A 25418-nucleotide genomic window follows, 5' to 3' on the forward strand; every position below is an offset into this window, starting at 1 on the left:
AGGAGTAAAGACAGACAGATATGCAAGAAGAGGCAAAAAAAAATTAGACAAAAAAGAGACAAAGAAATTACACAAAGAAAAAGAGATCTTTATAAAGAGAGACTGAAAAATATGCAGAAAGAGAGACAGACGGACATGAAGAAAAAATATTTTAAATAGAGAGACTGACTGATGTGCAGTACAAAAAGAAGATGGACATACTGCAAAAAGGAGACAATCAGATATGCAGAGAAGACAAACTGGCAGAATGAGAGATATAAAAAAAAAATAGACTTAAAGTTATGCAGAGAGAGAGAGAGAGAGAGAGAGAGAGAGAGAGAGAGAGAGAGAGAGAGAGAGACAGGTAGACAGACTCACACAGAAAGAGAGATATGCAGAACGAGAGACAAAATGACCAGGCAACAATAGAGAGAAAGAGTCAGATTAACATGCATATAGACAAAGAGACACAGATACATACAGACAGTGGGACATGCACACATACAGTAAGAGATGCAAATATAGGGACAAGATAATACAAGACAAACCTGAAAGACAGACTGACATGCAGGAAAAGAGATCTTTAAAAAGAGAGACTGAATAATATACAGAAAAAGCGACAGGCAGACAAACAGAAAGAGAAGCAGACAGACTGAAAAACAAACAAACTACTATACAGAGATGTGTGGAAAAAAATAAAGAAAGACAAATACACAAAAAAGAGACAAACTGGCATTCAGACACAGACAGACAGACAGACAGACAGACAGACAGACAGACAGACAGACAGACAGAAAGACCGACAGAGAAAAAGAGAGACAGACAAAGATACAGTAAGAGGTGCAAACATAGAGTCATACAGACAATAAAAGACAGACTGACAAAAAGAGAAAGGAATGCAGGAAAGACAGAGAGATTTTCATAAAAAACTTATATGCAAAATAACAGAAAAAGAGATGCAGGAAGAAAGAAAGACAGACAGATAGTAAAAAGACAGACAGACAGACAGACAGACAGACAGAAAGAAAGACAAAAATACACATAAGAGACAAACTGCATGCAAAAAGAGACGGACTGACAGAAAGAGAGAAAAAGAGACAGAAAAAACACGTATATAGACAAAAAGAGACAAATACATACAAAAAGACAAGCAAACAGAAAAAGATACAAACTGACACTGAAAAAGAGAGATATACAGGCATGCAGGAAAAAAATATTGAAAAAGAAAGACTAAAAGATATGCAGAAAGAGAGACAGACAGACATCAATAAAGTAAGATATTCAAATAGTAAGACTGAATGATATGCAGTAAGAAAAATACTAATGACAAAGTGGCATATAGAAAGAGAAAGATATGCATGAAGGAAACAGACAGATATGTAAAAAGAAAGACAGACAGACGTGCAGAAAAAGAGATATTCAAAATACATATAAGCAGAATAACAGACAGACAGACAGACAGACAGACAGACAGACAGACAGACAGACAGACAGACAGACAGACAGACAGACAAAAAGAGAAGTAGGAATGCAGATAAACATGCATACAGACAAAAACCAGACAGAAACAAAAAGAGACATACAGTAAATGATGAAGACGTAGAGACAGAAAGACAAAGAGAGACAGACTGAAAAAGAGACATACAGACAGGCATATAGTCAGATGAAGAGACATACAGACAAACATACAGAAAGTTATACAGACATACAGACAAAAACAGACAGGCAGATTAAAAAGCAGACAGACAAAATTTCCTTTAATATGTATTTTTATTAACTGATGCATAAAATAAGCAGGAGACCGAAGTGAAAAAACATAATATTTAATAAAACTTTCTGTTTAATCATGATCATCTGTGAAGCTGTTACTCACAGTAGGTCCTGCAGCGCCGGGGTTTCCTGGGCGACCAGGAAGTCCGGGATTCCCCTGCAAACCTGGAACTCCCTGTCGAACAAATAAATACAGTGGAACCTGGTTATCATGACCTCGGTTACCTCGACAACCCTATTAAGTCGACGTTTTTGAAGTGGAACCGCCAAATTCTCACTTTGTCTAAGCATTTTTTATCGGTTATGTCGACTTTTTTATGTCGCCGAACCCTGATATCTCGAGCACAAGGGGGGAAAATTTGCTATTTAACGTCGGTTATCTCGCGCTGTGCAGCCGCAGAAGAACTCGCGGAAGTGGCGGAAAAATCAACCCTTCCAGCTGCTCCAGGTGTTGTATTGTATACTGGTGAATCTCTGCTGTTAGTTAGTGCACATATGCCTTTTGTTGTTAAATGTTATGCGATGAACGGGAGGCGAAAGTAGAAGCGCGGCGCTGAACAGCACACGGGAGAACGTGGGATGAGCAGCAAAAGCATAGAATGAACACCGGCAGGATCGGGGGGGAATCCGGGATGCGCTTTGGGAAGAAAAGAGCAGCCGGTGAGAGAGTGTCGGTGGGAAGACACGTACCGGGATACGCATGCGCGATAACAACGACCGCCGTGAACCAACATATACCACCAATAACGGACAGTGAGAGTGTGGAAGTTCAAATAGGAGCTGGTGATGATGATAAACGAGCACCATATGTGCGCGATTGAAGCCGGGAGCTTCAGAGAAAGCGGCCGAGAAAACACCTAACACGCTGAAGGGGGCTGAAGGGGGCGTGGCAGGTGGATTCCTGACAGATAAACATGTACTGTATGTATTTTTATAGCATGACTTCATCAAACAAATCGCGGCAACGCTGTTGTGTAAAAAACCTCCAAAAACACGTGCATGCACATTCTCATTTATTAGCGCACATCATGTACATAAAGAAATTTCAAGCACGTTAGTATATTGCCGCCATTTTGTGGCTGTAATTTTTCATGGACGCTGTTTTTGCTAATTTTCTCTTGTCAATTTTCTAATCTATAGAGCTTTATAACGTTGACCAAAAGGTCCACACTACAAATTACAAACGGTCTAATATGATGTGTTTTGGATGGAAAATCTAGTTAATACTGCATTTCCTTCGAGTTCTTGATTCTAATTGGTCAGAAGGTGAGAGTTTCTTTTTCCACAGGATGACGCAGGGAAACGGGAAATTTTAGAACTAGAATTTGGTAACTCTGGGGGCGTCGGCAAACCCCTTAGCGTTCCTTATACAGGATAGTGATGTGAAAAGGGAATTTTGTCCCGTCTGCTCCTGCGATTGCAACATGGGTGCATTATTTTGTAGAAACGGCTCAACACAGATGGGCAGAGCCTGAAAATTCTCTTGTGTGCGGGCAGTTCAACATCATCTGGGAACGTTTTTTTTTTTTTTTTAAAGCTGAACTCGAAATAAGCAGACGGGACACGATTGTGACGTCCGAACTGGTAATGACGCTGAAATTCCCTTTGTGCAGCGCTTACACTTTCACCATTCTTTTAAAAGGATGCTTACAGCCAAGGGGTTTAGAAACGAGCTCCCACTGGTTACAAACTGACACCCCAGAGTCGCCAACTCCTTCAAAAATTTCCCGTTTCCCGACGCCAGCCTGCATAACAGGATGCATCTAATGCAGTATATGTTTTGTAATGGCAACAACTTATACCACAACCTATGCACAACCTCACTATGCAATATAACAATAAATGGATAATGTTCTGCTTTTTACTTTAAAAAGTATAAGAAGTATAAGCACCCTGTCAGTGATTAATTTCTCTCATTTTAACTCCCATGCTTTTCCACTCCCCCTTTAAAAGGTGTGTCAGAGTAAATGTAAAGGTAATATGAGAACCGTGAACAATCTACACACAGATACTCACACTTTCTCCTTTTTCTCCTCTAAACGATGGTCCTGGAGGGCCAGCGGGTCCCTCGGGTCCCCTGGTGCCCTCACGCCCAGGTGTGCCGTCACGACCCTGACACACACACACACACACACACATACACACACACACACACACACACACACACACACACACACATTACAATCACGAAGGCTAAAAAGAGTCTGAGAAAAATGGATATATCTGGATAACTTACAGGCTCTCCTTTCCTCCCAGGCACTCCATCACTGCCTCTCTCACCCTGAACAATTTGTGGAATAAATTGAATGTCATTTTTATAACAATATTAAAATCTGCCTGGTTAAAACACTTCTACTCAGGCGAAATGTTGATGGTGAGTTCTACTAGATATTTACTGCCATATTGCCATTGACATACTCACACAACTCACTGAGCATTTTATTAGGAACACCTGTACACACAGTCATCCCTGCAGTTACCTAATCAGCCAGTCAGATGGCAGACGTGCATAATAGCACGTGCAGATTCTAGTCAGGAACTTCTAGTAATGTTCACAGCAAAATTAGAGGCTGACTGATAGACATGCAGGGTAGAAATTTTAACTGAAATTGGATTAAATCTGGTTGTTTTAAACAAGATTATCCTGCATGATTTAATTAAGTTCCTTGTTATAGACCAACCTGCTATTTTGTATATTCACAGTTAATTCCCATTATTTTTGTTCATTCCAAAATATATTCCCATTAATTCCCCTGGAAATCGTCCAGTCGTGCAAATTCCCGGAGTATTGCAACACTAGGGGAAATCCTGTGTTCAGTTGGACTGGCGAATGTGACGTGTCCTTGTGATGTTTTAGCAAATGAAATAGCGGAAGTGGTACAGCTGGTACTAAAATCACACCTCTGGGTGCTTTTTAAGGCCCTTATTCAGTACTAGCGTTAACTGGTCACATAATGCACAGTTTCGGCCAATCTCATGTTAATCTTGAGTACCTACAGAATCGGGATTTTTGCCGATTAATTGTCACCGATAGTTGATTGCAGGAACTATCCGCTATCAGCAAAAATCCATACTGATAGTTTTTCCAGGTAGTGCACGTTGCTGGATGGCTAAGTTTGCACGCTTTGAATATCGGTATCTGTAAAATCCACTATCGCTCGTTCTCTACTGAGAATGGGGGAAAATAGTGTCCTGTGTGGTTTTGACCTTGGCATGATAGATAGAGCCTGACGAGCCACTCTGGGAATTTTACACACTACAGAATGTTACACAAAAAGAAAAGACATCCTCTAAACATCATTTTTGCAAGTCAAAAAACTTGCTAATAGAATAGATATTTTCTTAACAGAGAACGGTCAGACTGATTACACTGACAAAAAGGCTAACTCAGATAACCTCTCTGTACAATTGCAGTGAGCAGATGGTGAAACACAGCAGACCTTGAGATGGATGAGCTACAGGAGCAGAAACCTATGCCACATTCTACTCCTGTCAGCATCAAAAAACAAGAAGAGAAGTTTGCAATGTGCACAAAACCCATGGACCCAATCTGCCTTGTGGTAATAATCCAGGCTGGCAGAGAATGTGTAATGGTGTGGAGAAGGTTTACTTGGTACATTAAATACCAATCATTGCTTGAACACCACAGCATGTTTACATTTTGTTGATGATCTTCTAAAGGAACCAGTAACCAGGGTTCCTGTCCGTTCTTCTCTTCGAACCTGCCCGGTTAATCCCGATGCACTACCCCTGGATGTAATGTAGTTCTCATCATTTATTGACCACTCTGTGCAACTGGGGATGGTTCCACCTCAACAGCCTAAAGATCTATAAAGTTCCTGAGCAACTCCAAAACTATGAGTATGGATTTGGACTGTAATAATACAAACAGTCGACTACAACGACTCAGGAATGTTTTTGCATGAACAGTTCTGCATTTAATCATCCATCAGTTCACCGTAACAATGATGAAACTGTAATGAATGATGATGAGGATGAGGTTCTTCTTCGCCACTGGTTCACTCATTTAGGATAAACTTATAATTATATGGAACAAACATGTAGTAAACCTTTGCATCTCTGTAAAGCTGAAATAAAAATATGAACAGCTAAAAACAAATCAAATAAAAAATTTATTGAATTCAATGAGCATGTGCATCTTTTTATAACCACAATTTACTCCTCTTCTAATAAAAAAGCACCATGTCACGAAGCTTTCTGAAATGGTAATAACAATGAGTTCCTGATCTGAATCCAGTAGACTTCCAAAACTGGAATTTGGTGTAATTTGAGATTTCAATCATCTCAACAGTTAGCAAATTTCAACACAACATTTGAGGCTGTTTTGAAAGCAACATGAAAAAACAGCTGTCCGTATTAGTACAGTGTTCCTAATAAAGTGGACATTGAGTATATGTCTGATCAACACTGCAACAAAGACTCACATTAATACATGTTACACACATTACCTTTTGTCCTAGTTCCCCTTTCTGACCCTTGAAAAAAAAAAGAAAGGGACAATGATCACAACAGGATACATGAAACTTCATTACTTGTGATAATGAGTGTAAATGAGTGTAAATGAGTGTAAATGTGTGTGTGTGTGTGTGTGTGTGTGTGTGTGTGTGGTCACTTACCGGAGGGCACTGAACAGTACAACCAGAACCCTATACAAAAATACAGAAAAAAAAGCAAATGATTTATTTGTGTTTGGTCTTCACTATATCATTTAGACTCCTGGTGAAGTGCATTGTGGGAAACACCACAGGTCATCAGTCTAATTCTCACATTTTCTCACCTCACATTTCAGCTCATTCAGCAGCTCTACCTTATTTACTTATCGCCTGGTAAGTGGGTACATTCAGGATCAATACACCTTTTTACTGCAATTTTCCATATTTTGTTTTCTAGATACTGAAGGTCTTTTCTTTCCGGCTGCTATTAGACTTTACAATCGGAGCTGCTCCCAGTGAACCGGTCACTATAATGCTCACTGTTAATACTTTTTTTGAAACTGTGCAATATTACTAGTGCAATTTGTATGTTTGAGAGTGTAACTACTATTATTATTGTTGTTTTTCTCTTTTGTATTTATTGTGTGAAAAAGTGCTGATTTCGTATTTTTTTTTGCATGTTTGTCACACTTTAATGTTTCAGATCATCAAACTAATATAAATATTAGTAAAAAATAACACAAGTGAAACACAACATGCAGTTTTTAAATGAGGTTTTTATTATCGAGGGGACACAAAATCCGACACTACATGGCCCTGTGTGAAAAAGTGTTTGCCCCCTAAACTGAATAACTGGTTGGACCGCCCTTAGCAGCAACAACTGCAATCAAGCATTTGCAGGAAGTCTGTTACAGCGCTGTGGAGAAATTTTGCTCCACTCATCTATGCAAAATTGTTGTAATTTAGCCACATTGGAGGGTTTTTAAACATGAACCGCCTTTTTAAGGTCATGCCACAGCATCTCAGTAGAATTCAGGTCAGGACTTCGACTAGGCCACTCCAAAATCTTCATTTTGTTTTTCTTCAGCCATTTAGAGTTGGACTTGCTGGTGTGTTTTGGATCATTGTCCTGCTGCAGAACCCAAAATCGCTTTAGCTTGAGGTCACGAACAGTCCGGATATTCTCCTTCAGCAATCTTCCAGGTCCTGAAGAAACAAAACAGCCCCAGACCATCACACTACCACCACCATATTATACTGTTGGTATGATGTTCTTTTTCTGAACTGCAATGTTACTTTTACGCCAGAAGTAATGAGACACACACCTTCCAAAAAGTTCAACTTTTGTCTCGTCAGTCCACAGAGTATTTTTCCAAAAGTCTTGGGGATCATCAAGATGTTTTCTGACAAATCTGAAATGAATCTTTATGTTCGTTTTGCTCAGCAGCAGTTTTCGTCTTGGAACTCTGCCATGAAGACCATTTTTGCCCAGTGTCTTTCTTATGGTGGAGTCCTGAACACTGACCTTAACTGAGGCAAGTGAGGCCTGCAGTTCTTTGGATGTTGTTGTGGGGTCTTTTGTGACCTCTTGGATGAGTCGTTGCTGTGCTCTTGGGGTAATTTTGGTCGGCCGGCCACTCCTGGGAAGGTTCTCCACTGTTCCATGTTTTTGGTATTTGTGAATAATGGCTCTCATTGTGGTTTACTGGAGTCCCAAAGCTTCAGAAATGTCTTTATAACTTCTTTCAGTCTGATTGATCTTAATTACTTTCTTTCTTTCTCATTTGTTTCTGAATTTATTTGGATCTCGGCATGCTGTCTAGCTTTAGAAGGATCTTTTGGTCTACTTCACTTTGTCAGGCAGGTCCTATTTAAAAGACTTCTTGATTGTGAACAGGTGTGGCAGTATTCAGGCCTGGGTGTGGTGAGAGAAATTGAACTCAGGTGTGATAAACCACAGTTTTAACAGGGGCCATGTAGATTTGGATTTTGTTTTTCCTCAGTAATAAAAACCTTCATTTAAAAACTGCATGTTGTGTTCATGTTTGTTATCTTTTACTAATATTTAAATTAGTTTGATGATCTGAAAGGTTAAAGTGTGACAAACATGCAAAAAAATACGAAATCAGGAAGAGAAACTAGAAAGTTTGTCGATATAAAATCTGTCATAAAATCACATCAGGCAGTAATGCAACCATTCAACATCTATTAATTAACTGATACATCAATACTCTTTTCTTCACGTCTCTAACACACTCTCTAATACTTTGTACAGTTGACCTCAGGTACTTAAACTCATTTATCTTCACCACCTCGCATAACTCATAACTATTAGCTCGCATAACTGAGTGTGTTGAAGAAATAAGAGATTGGATGACCCATAACTTTCTGCTATTAAATCCTGATAAAACGGAGATTTTGCTCATCGGCCCAAAAAATAGTACACAGAAGCTCCAGCATCTCAGCCTGCATTTAGACGGTTGTTCTGTAACTACTAGTTCAACGGTAAAAGACCTGGGAGTTATTTTAGACAGCAACTTATCTTTTAAAAATCACATCAATCAAGTTACAAAAACAGCCTTCTTTCACCTTAGAAATATTTCTAAGCTAAGAAATATGTTATCTATATCTGATGCAGAGAAGCTCGTCCATGCGTTTATGACCTCTAGAATAGACTACTGTAATGCATTACTAGGTGGATGTCCTGCATCATTAATAAACAAGCTTCAGTTAGTTCAGAATGCAGCAGCAAGAGTTCTTACTAGGTCAAGAAAATACGATCATATAACCCCAATCTTATTGTCCCTACATTGGCTTCCTATTAAGTTTCGAATAGACTACAAACTACTGCTACTCACTTATAAAGCACTAAATGGTTTGGCTCCCATGTATCTATTCAGTCTCTTAACACGCTACAATCCGTCACGCTCCCTGAGATCTCAAAACTCTGGGCTTCTAGTAGTTCCTAGAATAGCAAAGTCCACTAAAGGCGGTAGAGCATTTTCACATTTAGCTCCTAAACTCTGGAATAGTCTTCCTGACAGTGTTCGGGGTTCAGATACACTCTCCCAGTTTAAGTGCAGATTAAAAACATATCTTTTTAGCAAAGCCTACACATAACACACATCACACACATCACATCATAACCTTGTGCTCCAGAACATCTGATCACATGCACATTATCAACTTGTGCTGTTAATATCATGAACAGCAGCTACGCTAATTCCTCTCCACTGCTTCTCTTTCTCTCCCCATCCCGAGGCTTCCTGAGGTTTGGCCAGCTCCAGTCACGTCCCACCTCGTGAAGATTATGGACCTATGGATGATCATGGAGAAGTAGATGCCGAGTGTTTAAAGGCCCTGGCATGGAGAAGCTGATGCTGGATCTATGATGATCACAAATTGTTCTGTATTGTTGAAAGATTTATGACCAAACTTTTGATGTCACCCATATGAGGATGGGTTCCCCTTTGAGTCTGGTTCCTCTCAAGGTTTCTTCCTCATATCATCTAAGGGAGTTTTTCCTTGCCACTGTCGCCACGGCTGCTCATCAGGGACAAACGCACACCATTCACCTTCACTGTTGTTTTCTGTAAAGCTGCTTTGAGACAATGTCTGTTGTGAAAAGCGCTATACAAATAAACTTGACTTGACTTGACCTCGACTCCTTGCAACTGCACCACTCCACTGCCCTCCTCATTACTGCACCTGTACTCTGTCTTGCTCCTACATCCACTTCTCCAGCCTTCATCTCAGTCTGCTCCCTACTCTTCATAATATTGCCTTATAGTTTAATAGGAAAGCTGTTCTTTTATTATTCTCTTCAGCACGGAGGGATAAATGTAGTGGATGAATACAGATTGTGTCTAACCAGTACAACAGTTCCTCTTGCAAGGCCACAGAGCAGATCAGCAAGATCAGCCTGGAGCCTATAGAGATCTTCTGCATCCCGAGCCTGCAGCAGATTCTGAGGGCTGCTGTCTGTAACCGCCAGCAGTAGCTCCTCCGTGTTTGCTCGCCCGACTCCGACAGCCAGCACGGCGACACCTGAGACACAAAAACAGAGTATTACACACGAGTGCAATGGACAAATTCAAATGACGAGAAGACCTTAATCACGGTATTGAATATAAAACTTTATATCTTAATAAAACGATATAAAATATTACATAACTGTTGTATAGCATTATGTAAAAGAGCTGAGATTTACACCTCTGGGAATAAACCCCTCTCGATGGTAGTTGAATTTACATTTTCTTACTAAGTCCCTATTACATTTACATTAATGGCAGATTTTACGTTTTCTTACTATGTTCGTATTACATTTGCATTTATGGGATTTGGGAGATGACATTATCCAGGATAACTTACAATTTTATTTATAGAACTGAGAAACTGGTGCCTGGATTTGAACAACCATTTAATCACAAGGTGGAGGGGGAGGGAAAACTTGTTTTTTCACTATCACTACTGTACACTACGTATCCCTAAAATTTTTTACTTTTTCTTTTTTGCTTATCTTAATTTTCGTCACAATTTTTCGCTTTCTGGCTTTGCTTCGCCATCTAGCAGCGGCGTCTCGAGCTCGTACCTCAATTTATTGCTTGTGTAACAAAGCAAAAAATCGACTGAGTGACCGCTCGTACCTCAGAAAACTTGTATATTTATGCACTCGTAGGTCAAGGTACCACTGTGTATATATATAACACACACACACACACACACATATACATTTTCAATTCATATTCCAATCTTTTCACCAATTAGTTATTCCTTTGATCCCAAAACTTGGAAAACTGTTTAAACACTTTGAACTCTCTTAACTTCAGTGAGGAAAATAAGTATTTGAACACCCTGCTATTTTGCAAGTTCTCCCACTTAGAAATCATGGAGGGGTCTGAAATTGTCATCGTAGGTGCATGTCCACTGTGAGAGACATAATCTAAAAAAAAAAAATCCAGAAATCACAATGTATGATTTTTTTAAACTATTTATTTGTATGATACAGCTGCAAATAAGTATTTGAACACCTGAGAAAGTCAATGTTAATATTTTGTACAGTAGCCTTTGTTTGCAATTACAGAGGTCAAATGTTTCCTGTAGTTTTTCACCAGGTTTGCACACACTGCAGGAGGGATTTTGGCCCACTCCTCCACACAGATCTTCTCTAGATCAGTCAGGTTTCTGGCCTGTCGCTGAGAAACACGGAGTTTGAGCTCCCTCCAAAGATTCTCTATTGGGTTTAGGTCTGGAGACTGGCTAGGCCACGCCAGAACCTTGATATGCTTCTTACAGAGCCACTCCTTGGTTATCCTGGCTGTGTGCTTCGGGTCATTGTCATGTTGGAAGACCCAGCCTCGACCCATCTTCAATGCTCTAACTGAGGGAAGGAGGTTGTTCCCCAAAACCTCGCAATACATGGCCCCGGTCATCCTCTCCTTAATACAGTGAAGTCGCCCTGTCCCATGTGCAGAAAAACACCCCCAAAGCATGATGCTACCACCCCCATGCTTTACAGTAGGGATGGTGTTCTTGGGATGGTACTCATCATTCTTCTTCCTCCAAACACGTTTAGTGGAATTATGACCCAAAAGTTCTATTTTGGTCTCATCTGACCACATGACTTTCTCCCATGACTCCTCTGGATCATCCAAATGGTCATTGGCAAACTTAAGACGTGCCTGGACATGTGCTGGTTTAAGCAGGGGAACCTTCCGTGCCATGCATGATTTCAAACCATGACGTCTTAGTGTATTACCAACAGTAACCTTGGAAACGGTGGTCCCAGCTCTTTTCAGGTCATTGACCAGCTCCTCCTGTGTAGTTCTGGGCTGATTTCTCACCTTCCTAAGGATCATTAAGACCCCACGAGGTGAGATCTTGCATGGAGCCCCAGTCTGAGGGAGATTGACAGTCATGTTTAGCTTCTTCCATTTTCTAATGATTGCTCCAACAGTGGACCTTTTTTCACCAAGCTGCTTGGCAATTTCCCCGTAGCCCTTTCCAGCCTTGTGGAGGTGTACAATTTTGTCTCTAGTGTCTTTGGACAGCTCTTTGGTCTTGGCCATGTTAGTAGTTGGATTCTTACTGATTGTATGGGGTGGACAGGTGTCTTTATGCAGCTAACGACCTCAAACAGGTGCATGTAATTTAGGATAATAAATGTAGTGGAGGTGGACATTTTAAAGGCAGACTAACAGGTCTTTGAGGGTCAGAATTCTAGCTAATAGACAGGTGTTCAAATACTTATTTGCAGCTTTATCATAGAAATAAATAGTTTAAAAATCATACATTGTGATTTCTGGATTTTTTTTTTAGATTATGTCTCTCACAGTGGACATGCACCTACGATGACAATTTCAGACCCCTCCATGATTTCTAAGTGGGAGAACTTGCAAAATAGCAGGGTGTTCAAATACTTATTTTCCTCACTGTATAAACTAACTATTAATGAATGCACATTGCTGTAACGATTGCACGATTCCATATTTAAGCCAGACAACGACAGCCTGTTTTTTGAAGATCCAAGAAACCGCCTCTAGAGCCTAGAACTTACTTATCTAATGTTAGCAAAGACCAGACCTGTGGTTGTTAAGAAATGTTGAGAAATGCTAAGAAATGTGGCTCACCCGTCCCTTTAAGTTCAGTCACAAGGCGGCGGATATCATCTTCAGATTTCCTATCAGCAATGATAACGACCACGCCAGGAAAACCAGATCTTCGACCCGCACTCTCTCTAAGCACAAACTGTTTTGTGTACGACAAAGCCTGACCTAAAGACACACAAAACAAAAAACAAGAAGTTAAAAACAACACAAAAATAAAAGTGTATACGTATTTTTCTCCTCGCACACACACCTATGTTATTTCCTGATTGTTCGGTAAATGGGATGGAGACAATCTCCCTGAGAAGGGTATCGCTGTTGCTATGCCGACTGAGAAGGAATCGCGCTTTAGGCTCATAGCCGTAGACCACTACAGACACCTGGAAAAAGAAAGCAGGAGATACAGCAGTAAACAGAACAGTGTACCTAACAGTAACATGCACTATGTTGTTTGTCTGTATAAATATTTGATTCTGATTGGCTGCTGGTAGTTACTTCTCAAGCTGCATGCTAACAGACCAACCTGTGAGTCTCGGACTCCGATGGAGGGCAGAGATCCAGCTGCACTTGCAAGCAGGGACAAAACGGGTTCCTCTAAAGCAGAGCGATCACGAGTGGCGGGGACCAGGAACACCACGTCCAAACGCCCATCCACACACACTGAAAAACAACAAGGGGATCATTCAACAACTCTAAAGCACATTTTGTTATGTTACAGCCTTATTCCAAAATAGATTACATTCAATATTTTCCACAAAATCCTACAAACAAAACCCCAATTACACCCTATTAAACCTTTAAGTCAACACCTATTTTTGGGTAGTTTCTCCAATTCTTCTTTGCAGAACCTCTTGCGCTCTATTAGGTTTAATGGAGAGCGTTGGTTCACAGCCACTTTCAGATCTCTCCAGAAACGTTTAATCGGGTTCAAATCTGGCCTCTGGCTGGGCCACTGAAGGACCTTCACAGAGTCGTCATAGAGCCACTCCTTTGTTATCTTGCCTGTGCTTAGGGTTGTTGTCCTGTTGGGAGATCAACTGTCACCCCAGTCTGAGGTCCAGAGTGCTCTTCAGCAGGTTTTCTTCAAGAATGTCTTAGTATTTTGCTAAATTCATTTCAGTCTCCCAGTTCCTGACACTGAAAAACATCCCCACAGCATGATGCTACCACCACCATGATTCACTGTAGGGATGGAGGTCACTATGCTCATTGGGACCTTCAATGCTAAAGAAATGTTTCTGTCCCCTTCCCCAGATCTGTGCCTTGATACAATCCTGTCTCAGGGGTCTACAGACAATTCCTTGGACGTCAAGGCTTGGTTTGTGCTCTGACATGCACTGTTAACTGTGGGACATTCTATAGACAGGTATGTGCCTTTACAAATCATGTCCCATCAACTTTATTTACCACAGGTGGAAAATTCTCTAATAAAGTTGTAGAAACATCTCAAGAAAGATCAGTGGAAACAGGAGGCACCTGACTGTACATGTGAATTTTTTTCATTTTTTATTTTTAATAAATTTGTAACTTTTTCAATTTTTTTAAACAAACTTCTTACACGTTGTCATTATGCAGTTTTGTTTGTAGAATTTTGAGGACAATAATGAATTGAATCCATTTTGGAAATGAAGTTTTAACATAAAATGTGGAAAAAAATAAAGGGCTGTGAATACTTTCCATGTGCACTCTATGTAGCACCCTCTCAGTTTTATTTTTATTTCTTTTAGGGCTAAACTTGTTTCTTCGGAATGACCCATGTTGTAATTACATGATCAAATGGGAAACTGGTAATGATGCAGCACTCACACTATCACCACTTTTAAAAAAGGCTTTACAGTGAACGCTCATTGTGCACCTCTGCACTTTTCCATTATAACTAATGGCTCCAAGATCCAAAATATACCGTTTCCTTGCGCCACCCTGTAGTTATTCCAGTATACCAAATTTGACTTATTCTTATTCTAAGAAACCTTGAACAACTTTGATAAACAATAAAACGATCTATTCTGTCAGTTCCTGATTTCTATTACTCCACTGCACTCTTTAATGCTGGATTCTGATTGGCCAGAAAGTGTTGAGTAATTTTCTATTTGATATTTGTTTATTAATATCAGGAGTAAGGTTATAAATTAATCGAGGAAATAGATTAAAAAAATAACAAATTAGCATAGAAATTACTGTACACAGGAGATCATTTGCATAATCGAAATAATAAAAGTATAAAATATTCTATGCAACCCAGCCATTAGTGTTGCACAAGCCAGTGCAGTAGTGCTGGTTCCAAGCCCTGATAAATGAGGAGAGATGCGTTAGAAAGGGCATCCAGCGTAAAACCAAATCAAAAGCAAAATTAAAATTAAAAATGCAGATCACGAATCAGAATTTCATACCGGATCGGTCGAGGCCCGGGTTACCAAACAACCACCACAGGTATCGTTAGCCAACAGGGTACCCGTGTAAATTGAGCTACTGTTGGCTGAAGGAGGAGAAGGAGAGGAGGAAGACGTCTACAGAGACTGCAGGAAAAGGAGAAGTGTAGGAGAAGTGGAGGTTCAGGTTGGTACATTAAATGTTGGTACTATGACTGGTAAAGGGAGAGGGGTAGCTGATATGATGGAGAGGAGAAAGGTAGAGATGTTGTGTGTTCAGGAGACCAAGTGGAAAGAGAGTAAGACCAGGAACATTGGAGGTGTTTAAACTGTTGTATCATGGTGTGGATGGAGAGAGAAATGGTGTAGGGGTGATTCTGAAGGAAGAGTACAGTAAGAATGTAGTGGAGGTGAAGAGAGTTTCTGATAGGGTGATGATCGTGAAGGTGGAAGTTGAAGGGATGGTGATAAATGTCATCAGTGCTTATGCTCCACAAGTGGGCTGTGAGATGGAGGAGAAGGAAAAATTCTGGAGTGAGTTGAATGAAGTGGTAGAAGGTGTACCTAGGAATAAAAGATTGGTGATTGGGGCAGACTTTAATGGGCATGTAGGTGAAGGGAACAGAGGTGATGATGAAGTGATGGTAGGTATGGTCTTAAGGAGAGGAATGTGGAAGGGCAGATGGTGGTAGATTTTGCTAAAAAGATGGAAATGGCAGTGATGACACTTATTAAAAAAAAAAAAAAAAGGTGGATCATAGGGTGACGTATAAAAGTGGAGGAAGGTGCACACAGGTGGACTATGTTCTATGTAGGAGATGCAACCTGAAGGAGATTGGAGACTGTAAGGTGATGGCAGGGGACAGTGTAGCTAGACAGCATCAGATGGTGGTCTGTAGTATGGTTTTGGAGGTGAAGAAGAAGAGGAGGTTTAGTGAGGACTGAAAGAAGAATAAGATGGTGGAAACTGAAGGAGGAAGAGTGTAGTGTATAATTCAGGGAAGAGGTCAGACAGGGGTTTGAAGGTGGTGAAGAGGTGCTGGATGATTGAGCAACTACTGCAGGAGTGATGAGGGAGGCAGCTAGAAAAGTACTTGATGTGACATCTGGAAATAGAAAGCAAGACAAAGAGACGTGGTGGTGGAATGAGGAAGTGCAGGAGAGCATCAGGAGAAGGAGGTTGGAGAAACAGGATTTGGATCGACAGAGTGATGAGAAAAGTAGACAGGAGTACAAGGAGATGCGGCAGCAGAAAAGGATTTGTACAGATTGTCCAGGCAGAGGGACCGAGCTGGGAAGGATGTGCTGCAATAGAGCAATAATTAGAGCAATAAAGGATGGAGATGGAAATGTGTTGACTAGTGAGGAGAGTGTGTTGAGAAGATGGAGGGAGTATTTTGAGCATCTGATTAATGAAGAAAATGAGAGAGAGAGAGAAGGTTGGATGGTGTGGAGTTGGTGAAGCAGGAATTGGATAGGATTAGTAAGGAGAAAGTGAGAGCAGTGATTAAGAGGATGAAGAATGGAAAGTCGGTTGGACCAGATGACATACCAGTAGAAGCATGGAGATGTTTAGGAGAGATGCAGTGGCGTTTTTAACCAGATTGTTTAACAAGATTCTGGAAGGTGGGAAGATGCCTGAGGAATGGAGAAGGAGTGTGCTGGTACTGATCTTTAAAGAATAAGGGAGATGTGCAGACCTGCAGTAACTACAGGGGAATTAAGTTGATCAGTCACACAATTAAGTTATGGGAAAGAGAAGGAAAAAACGTGGCAGGAGTGATTTGTGATAGAAGAGTAAAAGGGAATGTTTATAGGACTGTGGTGAGACCTGAGATGTTGTATGGATTAGAGACAGTGGCATTAAGTAAAAAAACAGGAAGTGGAGCTGGAGGTAGCAGAGCTGAAGATGCTGAGCTGTTTATTGGGAGTGTTGACGTTGGATAGGATTGAGATGGTTGGGACATGTGCAGAGGAGGGACATGGGGTATATCAGTAGGAGAATGCTGAGGATGGAGCCACCAGGAAGGAGGAAAAGCTGGAAGACCAAGGAGAAGGTATATGGATGTGGCGAGGAAAGACATGCTGGTGGTTGGTGTGAAAGAGGCAGGGGGGTATGGAGACAGATGATCCGCTGTGGCGACCCCTAATGGGAACAGGCAAAAAAAATGACGTGCTTTATGTGGGTTGGGGTGAAAGATCTCCTGCTATAGAGCTCTGATCTCAACATCTTTGGGATGGATTTTTCATGCTGACTGCAGTCCCGGCCTCCTCACTTCACCTACATCAGTACCTGACTTTACTAACACTCTTGTGGCTGAATGAATCTCACACAAATCTCCACAAGTACATCATTTTCCCAGAAGAGTGGAGGTTACTATAACTGCAAATGCAATGGGTCACACAACTTTCCACGTTTCTTATTCACAATAATTACTTTTCAGGGTAATTATAAGGATTGATTCTGGGCATGCTCAGGTTTGGTTGGTATCCAATGAAGTGTGAAGTGTCCACATATGTTTCCGCTCCAAACTCATTACATGGCATTACATCTAAAATGGCCGTTCAAGGAGGAGCGATCCTCCATGGTGTCATGTGTCTGTTACTTTGCCACGTCTTTGTCTAATCAACATCTAGCCTCCTGCCATATCCTGTCATCAGTTGTCTTCCTCATGTGTCCTGTTTACTTGCTCCTGTTTTTAATTACATGCTACATCAATACTCTTGTTTCTTCTATCAGAACTGCCTGATTCATCCTCATGCCTTCACGCTGGATGGAGTTCTCTTCAGTTGGAGACCACACATTGCAACTAAGAATGTTTCCATATGAACAGCCGACAGATCCATAAAATTATTGTGGATTAGCGATGTGCATCTCTATAACTGATGCCGATGCGATTCATATCTCAATGTATCATTAAAAAAACGATACATTAAAGATACATATGAAGCGGCTACCAATACGATCCGATTCACCACTGTTTCCCACGATTTCGATTCGATTCAACACAATGGAATATATGGGATGCTTTTCAATGGTACAATTTTATTTCTTTGGTTCAGACAGACAGCAAATCATCAATTTACTTAAGTGCCTTCTGAATTCCAACGTATGGCCCCTTTCACGCCTTTGTAGTAAAAAAAAAAAAAAAAAAAAGATTAAATAACACCAGACACCAGTTGTTTTCCCGTTGTGTCTCCAGGAAGATGCAGCTCTACCTCTGCCATGTTAATCTGTATTCAATTCACGTAGCAGCAGTGGTGCTGAGAGAACGCACGTGAGAAACAGTTTAATGAGGAGAAATCACATATAAAATATTGGACACAAATTATGGGTCACTTTCTAAATAATAAAGCATAGCACATCTACTAATAATTATATATAAATAAATAGTTTTTTACCGATGCAAATATGTTTAAAACGATGCAAATCCCAACTTTGATACAAAATTGAGGCGTCACATCATTAACTTTAAAGCCGATGCACTGATGCGAATTAGTTGAATCTTACCAGCCCTACTGTGGAGGGTTAAAGAACTATGAAGATGGATTTGGGCTGTAATTAATATTTACAGTCTGCTATAACGGCTCAGGGCTACAAATGCCATGAAGAGCTTTGTGCTCAGGTGTCCATCAGTGAACAGTGGATTCAACCTCAGGAATGATGGAACTATAAATGAATGAACATTTTGGTGTCACCCAGATAAGGATGGGTTTCCTTTGGAGTCTGGTTCCTCTCGGGTTTCTCCCTCAGGGGTTTTGAGCTGCTTTAAGACTATGTCCATTGTTAAAAGAGCCATACAAATAAATTTGGGTTGAATTCCGTTATCCAATATAATGTATTTTCAACATCTCAGGAGCTTCTGGTTCCACAACTCCAAGTGACTGCATAAGATTGTTGAAAGGTCATTACTCATAATCACACACTCCGGTGCTCATGATATTTCTCACTCTCCAATGTTTGTAATGTTTTATTGGTTTATAATCACACTCTTGGTGCCACCCAGATGAGTATGGGTTCCCTTTTAGCACGGGAATATACGTGAATTTTGTTCTATAATTCTTACATTCTGTTAAGCTGCTTTAAGACAATGAAGAATTGTGAAACACATTATAGAAATAAAATGTAATTGATTCTTTAACACTTTCTTTATTTAGACTTTCTGTTCTGCTTAATGATTCTGTTCCCTCATTTGAGTATTTGGACTGTACATACCATTACAGTCACAGCATTTGGCAACAGAATTTATCAAGAGCAACTTACAATTATCTCATTTATACAACTGAGCTCTCAGTGCTGCGGTCCGGGTTCGATCCCCGGTCAGGGAACCAACCCCAGCCACTCTCAGTGCCGGTCCCAAGCCCGGATAAATTGGGGAGGGTTGCGTTAGGAAGGGCATCCAGCGTAAAAACATGTGCCAAATCAAACATGCGGAGGATCCGCTGTGGCGCCCCCTAACGGGAGAAGCCGAAAGAAAGTTTTTTTATACTACTGAGTTATAGATGGTTGAGGGTCTTGTTAAAGGCGCCCAGAAATGGCAGCTTTGCAGTGTTGGGACTTGAACTTACATTCTCCCATTCAGCAGCCAAAGAGCTGTGTATTACCTTACCACTGCCTCTTGCACAAAAAAGTGTAACTCCATTGCAACAAGAACCTGAAGAGGAACACACAGAAGGTCAGAATTAAACCGTCTAACCTGTGCGCTCTTCCACATCAGCCTCGAGCCCAGGAGAATCGTAGAAGATGGGCTGTACAGTGAACCGGTACAGGCGACCCAGTCTCAGGTTCGTCACACGAAACGAGCTGGTCGTTTCAGGCAGATTGAGCGTCTGGATGCTACCTGAATCTAGAAAAAAAAAACAACAACAAACGCTTGTTGCATACACACTCCAACACAATTTAGATGTGTTTGGAAAAAGTGTGTCGCACCTCTTTCATCCTGCCAACGAAGTGTGTATCTGGTGGCACCTGGTGCGGGGTTCCATGCCAGCAATACGGAATTCTGGGTAACGTCTACTACCCTGAAGTTCGTTACAGATGACTGTGGAGCTGACAGAGTGATGTGTAAAGGCACACACACACACACACACACACACACACACAAGTTTATTAAGTAAGGAACTGAGAGTAAAGTCTGAGGAGTGACCTGTAAAATGTGTGTTTCTGTTTGTACTCAATACCAGTAGACTGTGAGATAACATAATGTGGACCTTCTCTTCCACTCAACACAGCAGCCAATCGGATGGTGTAAGTCAGACCGGGGCGGAGTCCTTCCAGCGTGTACGAAGTCAAGTCTCGGCCTATCAGACGACTCGTCTCACTTTCGCCTAAGAAGAGAAAAGCACGCATGGTGAACTGGAGAACTTGCCAGTGGGGTGAAAATATTCCTGATATACTGTAGACTATATGAAGGACAATAGTTTGTGGACACCTGTTCATAAGCGTGGAATGTGCTTTTAGTCCCCATTTAATCATAATACGCTCCACTCTTCTGAGAAGATGTTCCACTAAATTCTGGAGAGTGTTTGTGAAGATTTGTGCTACTAGGGTGTTAGTGAAGTCAGGTATTGTTGTAGAAATAAAAGAAACGGTGCTTTTATGCTTGTGAAATTCTTTCTTCACATTTCCCAGCAGTTAGAATGCAGGCTCAGCCATGTTACAGCACCACTAAAGCACAGAGGGTTAAGGGCCTTGCTCAAGGGCCCCAAGATTGAATTGGATCATGGTAACAGTTGTTGAGAGAACCACGTATGGCTGGAAAATGTCCCAGTACCTTGGTGTCCAAATATCCAGCACCTCCATATAGTGTACCTTGTTGTTTTTCTGCTGTGAATGTAAATGCACACTTGTATACCTTGTGAGGATCTCCAGTAGATTCGGTATCCATCGGCTCCTCTCACTGCTCTCCAAGATATACGCAGTGATCCTAAAGATAACTGCTCAACATGCACATCCTTTGGTCGTTCATCATACAGGGGTCCTGGAACACAAACACACACGTCATCAAAATGCTTTATTTTTTTTTAGGTTTGTTGCAGGTATGGTTATGTACACACACTGACCTGTAGTGACCTTGACAGAAACAGGGGGTCCTTCTCTATTCTGGACCAGAGCCACAACCTGAACATCATACTGAGCTCCACCTTCAAGTTGCCTCAGATCCACTGATGTTATATTTCCACCAACCAGCTGAGACTGTTCCTGTCCACCTACAGTACATACACAGACACACACATCACATCAATAACAATCAGAACTGATTCAAGTACACGCAGAAAGTCCTTGTGCTTTTTTCTGACCGAAACACATTATATACAGTTTGTCACAATAGTTTGTGACAATAAGATCCAGCTTTAATAAAATATTAAATATAATAAATCAAATAATTAATACATCAAACAAACAAACAATTATTACTTATTAATTATATGAATGATTGATTATTACTTAGAATTGATTGTGAAAAAATTGACGCAAATGTCGGATATTGTTAAGATTAACAATTATTATTATTAAAAGATTATTGTTATAGAATATATTTTATAAAAGCGAAAAAAATGTCTCGAACATACATAATATTGATTAATTCACTGATTTTTCATTTTGTTCATTTTAATTAACATCACTGTAGTTAATCACTAATTAATTATACATGAATTGAAACATACGATCCTGAATATTCAAGCTACTAAACAACATTGAAAGTAGTTTAGACTTAAGCTTAATTTATATATTTATATTTATTTATACAAATGCTTCAAATAGTTAAAAAAGCCAAATAGAATAATTTGTTTGTGATCAGTAATCAGACTGGTTGCATTGAATGTGTTTGATTCATTAAGCAGTTAATAAGAGTCGTTTGTTTGGACTATGCTCTAATGGAAAGATGGGATTTCTTGGCATTATTTACGGGTATATGTTTTTTTTATTGTCATCACGTGTCTTTGCTAAAAATTCGGTCAAGGAAACATATTTTATACATTGGGATACCGGTCCTGGAGTAGCAGATGTGGTGGCAATGCTTTTTATTAGAATGGAAATTGACACCCTGTGCCACCCCGCTAGATCTGCCCCTATAAACAACAGAGAGTCTGAGACCTTAAGTGCATGAATAAACACATATTGCTGCTTTATCAACCAGTTTCTATTCAAATTTTTGAAAAATCTCAAATGGGAAACCTTTACATCACACACATTAATGTTCAGGTGGAACCTCTGAGTGAAGTGGAAACATATTATGTGAGTGGATCATCTACATTGTAAGAAGGCCCTAATTTTGTGATTCTCACCGTCAGATCTCTTCCAGATCACCCTGTATGCTGTTGCGCCCTGAACTCCAACCCAGGTGATCCTCACCACTTCTCCTCGAGCCTCGTGCTGTAATTTTGTAACAGGTCCGACCACGACTTCGTCTGTAACTGAAGGAATAAAGCAAAGTGTGTAACGCCTGGTCTATCCGTGACAGTGTTAGAGAGGTGAAGAAACGAGTGAAGAATGTGGTGAGATCCGCTATGTTGTAAGTCTAAAGACAAAAAGACAGTAGGTGGAGCTGGAGATGGCCAAGACTATGCGATTTTTATCTGGAGTTATGAGGATGGAAAGGATTCGGAATGCGTTCATAGGTGGCACCGCACATGTAGGACGCTTTGAAGACAAGGTGAGAGGTTTAATTGAGATGGTTTGGACATGTGCAGAGGAGGGACATGAGGCATAAAAGGAGAATGCTGAGGTTGGAGCCACCAGGAAGGAGGAAAAGAGGAAGACCAAGGAAAAGGTTTATGGGTGTGGTGAGGGAAGACATGCAGGTAGTTGGTTTGAAAGAAGCAGATGTAGAGGACAGGGGGGTATGGAGACGGATAATCCGCTGTGGCGCCCCCTAATGGGAGAAGACGAAAGAAGAAGATCTTCTACTGTGATCTTTAATTAGAGATGAGTGTGTGTTTGTACCAGTCTGAATGTTCTGAGTGGCTGCTGGTCCCTCACGAGAGCCTGCCAGGGCAGAGACAGATATTCTGTAGGCAGAGCTTTGCTGTAGCCCACTGATGGTGTAGGACCTGACATCAGAATGTACCGTCTGAAAGTCTTCCGTTCCTGCAGGGGAAAAAGACAGATCACTTCAGTCACATCCGGTCTTCAGGCTTAAATAAATTAATCTGCTACAAATTTAACATTATGACCTGATTTCCTGCCTACCGTCATTTCGCCGCCAGGTGATTTTGTATCCGGTTGCTCTGGATACTGAATCCCAGGATACGCGAATCCACGTGGAACCAATGTCAGTAATCTGCAAACCTGTGACTGTCCCAATGTGGCCGTTTGTCCTGGTGGAGAGTGTCACCACGTCCCCGATCTGACCATTAATCAAAGCGGCCACACCCACAACCACAGATTCGTCAGGTTGTAGTCGCTCTATAGTGTAGGAAGTGATTCCTGCACCAAGTTCCTGGAACTGCTCTTGACCTGAATGAGAGAAAGAAAGACAGAGAGAGAGAGAGAGAGAGAGAGAGAGAGAGAGAGAGAGAGAGAGAGAGAGAGAGAGAAAGAGAGAGAGAGAGATCTTCTCACTGGGAGACAGTAATCTTGCTGTGGCCATTAGGAATGTCCTTAATGTCCTCCTTTAAATACATTTTCCAATGAGAAGATTTATAGAAGGAGTCTCCAGTGTCATTGAGGTAAAGCTGCTTGGATATTTCTCTGTAACATGACAAAGTGGTGCTTTTTTTTGGATATTAAATAGATTTCATACTTACTGTTGCCTTGTCTCCAGGTGACTCTGTAACCCGTGGCCTCACTGATAGCATCCCATCCAATCCTGATCCGCCGACTGTTCACATTCACAAGACGCAGGTTCTTCACCTTGTCTGGAACTTGTGCTGATGTAAACTCTGACATAGAAACACAGCAAGCAGAAAACCAATTATTGATTATTCATTCATCAAGTGATCCATCAATGTTTCAAAACCTGCTGTATGCAAATCTTTAAATACAGTAATTGCTAATTTCGTTTCATTATTTAAAGATCACAGAGCAAAAGGCAGTTGTTTTTCCTTTTTTTTAAAAAATCTGATAAATAATTTTGTAACTACACAGAACAGTCATGTTTTCACGTGAACTGGACATGTTAATTAGTCAACAAAAGAGAGCGGAGAAGCAGAAGAGCTCGAAAAGCCTCCCGCATCATTCAAATCGCATGTATGGGAGCATTTCCTTGCTGTAACCTTTCTTGTAATAAATGCATCCCAGGCCTCCTCGCCTCAAAAACATCGGTATCTGACTTTACTAACACTTTTACGGCCGAAGGAATCTCCACAAGCACACTGAAAATGAAACTTGGATAGATTTTAGTGTAGTTAATGTGCAGCTTGTGTAGCAGCACAGATTTTCTGTCCTCTGAAAAAAAAAAAAACCTTAACATACAGCCATTATTAGAATAAAGACTGAGGCAGAGATTTTTTTCAGATTTAAAAGTTAACGAAAAGCAGAAGACGGAAAACTCTAGGCCAGATGTTTATTTATTTAGGGTTTTATCCTGTTTACCCTCTGTAATGTTACATGACTGAAGACACACAAGCAGACAGACAAGAAAAAACACATATATATATATATACACACACACACACACACACACACACACACACACACACACACACACACACCTGGTGTGATGGTGATGGCAGTGGGATGTCCCTCAGTGTAGCCCACCAAGGCAGCCACTCTCACAGTATAAGATACACCTCCTACAAGGTTAACAAGGTCAAACGTCGTCTGATTTCCATAAACGGAACGTTTCACCTCCGACCCAGCTGGAGAGAATGATACATGGCAACAAAACACACACACACACACACACACACACACACACACACACACACACACACAGACACACACAGACACACACACAGACACACACACACACACAGACACACACACAGACACACACACACACACACACACACACACACACACACACACAGAAATGTTTACAGAAATACGAAAGCAAGAAACATCACAAATATAAGATCATTGGCTAATAAAACATTCACATTCATAATTTAAACAATTTTAATTTATTATTGATATTAATTTTAAAATCTATTTCAATAGAATAGTCATTAATTAGGATTTTTATTAAACATTTTTGTTTTGTTTTTTACCATTTTTAGGCTTGATTTTTTTATGTAAGTAATTTTTCTTTTATTTTTTTTTAAGACAATTTCTAATAAATTAATATTTAAATATA

At 40.6% G+C, this 25418-nt stretch overlaps 1 protein-coding gene across 3 annotated transcripts in view; it reads right to left on the reverse strand.

Moving 5' to 3' along the window:
• The window catches only part of col7a1 (collagen, type VII, alpha 1), a 134076-nt gene that overhangs the window by 64486 nt on the left and 44172 nt on the right, over positions 1 to 25418 (reverse strand). For all 3 annotated transcript variants that reach the window (XR_014536885.1, XM_083562324.1, XM_083562325.1), the window contains exons 16-34: positions 24835 to 24981; positions 23929 to 24063; positions 23372 to 23638; positions 23126 to 23269; positions 22468 to 22596; positions 21241 to 21387; positions 21033 to 21158; positions 20359 to 20505; positions 20108 to 20227; positions 19875 to 20024; positions 13332 to 13468; positions 13062 to 13188; positions 12833 to 12976; positions 10075 to 10250; positions 6387 to 6416; positions 6219 to 6245; positions 3986 to 4030; positions 3766 to 3861; positions 1853 to 1924 (exon numbers count right to left, since the gene is read on the reverse strand). Coding sequence is in view for 2 of the 3 variants with exons in the window: in XM_083562324.1 (XP_083418450.1) it covers positions 1853 to 1924; positions 3766 to 3861; positions 3986 to 4030; positions 6219 to 6245; positions 6387 to 6416; positions 10075 to 10250; positions 12833 to 12976; positions 13062 to 13188; positions 13332 to 13468; positions 19875 to 20024; positions 20108 to 20227; positions 20359 to 20505; positions 21033 to 21158; positions 21241 to 21387; positions 22468 to 22596; positions 23126 to 23269; positions 23372 to 23638; positions 23929 to 24063; positions 24835 to 24981 (2366 nt within the window). In the remaining variant the exon portion in view is untranslated. The remainder of the gene's footprint in view (positions 1 to 1852; positions 1925 to 3765; positions 3862 to 3985; positions 4031 to 6218; positions 6246 to 6386; positions 6417 to 10074; positions 10251 to 12832; positions 12977 to 13061; positions 13189 to 13331; positions 13469 to 19874; positions 20025 to 20107; positions 20228 to 20358; positions 20506 to 21032; positions 21159 to 21240; positions 21388 to 22467; positions 22597 to 23125; positions 23270 to 23371; positions 23639 to 23928; positions 24064 to 24834; positions 24982 to 25418) is intronic.

The sequence above is a fragment of the Silurus aristotelis genome, assembly GCF_946808225.1.
Source record: "Silurus aristotelis genome assembly, chromosome: 2".
NCBI lineage: Eukaryota > Metazoa > Chordata > Actinopteri > Siluriformes > Siluridae > Silurus > Silurus aristotelis.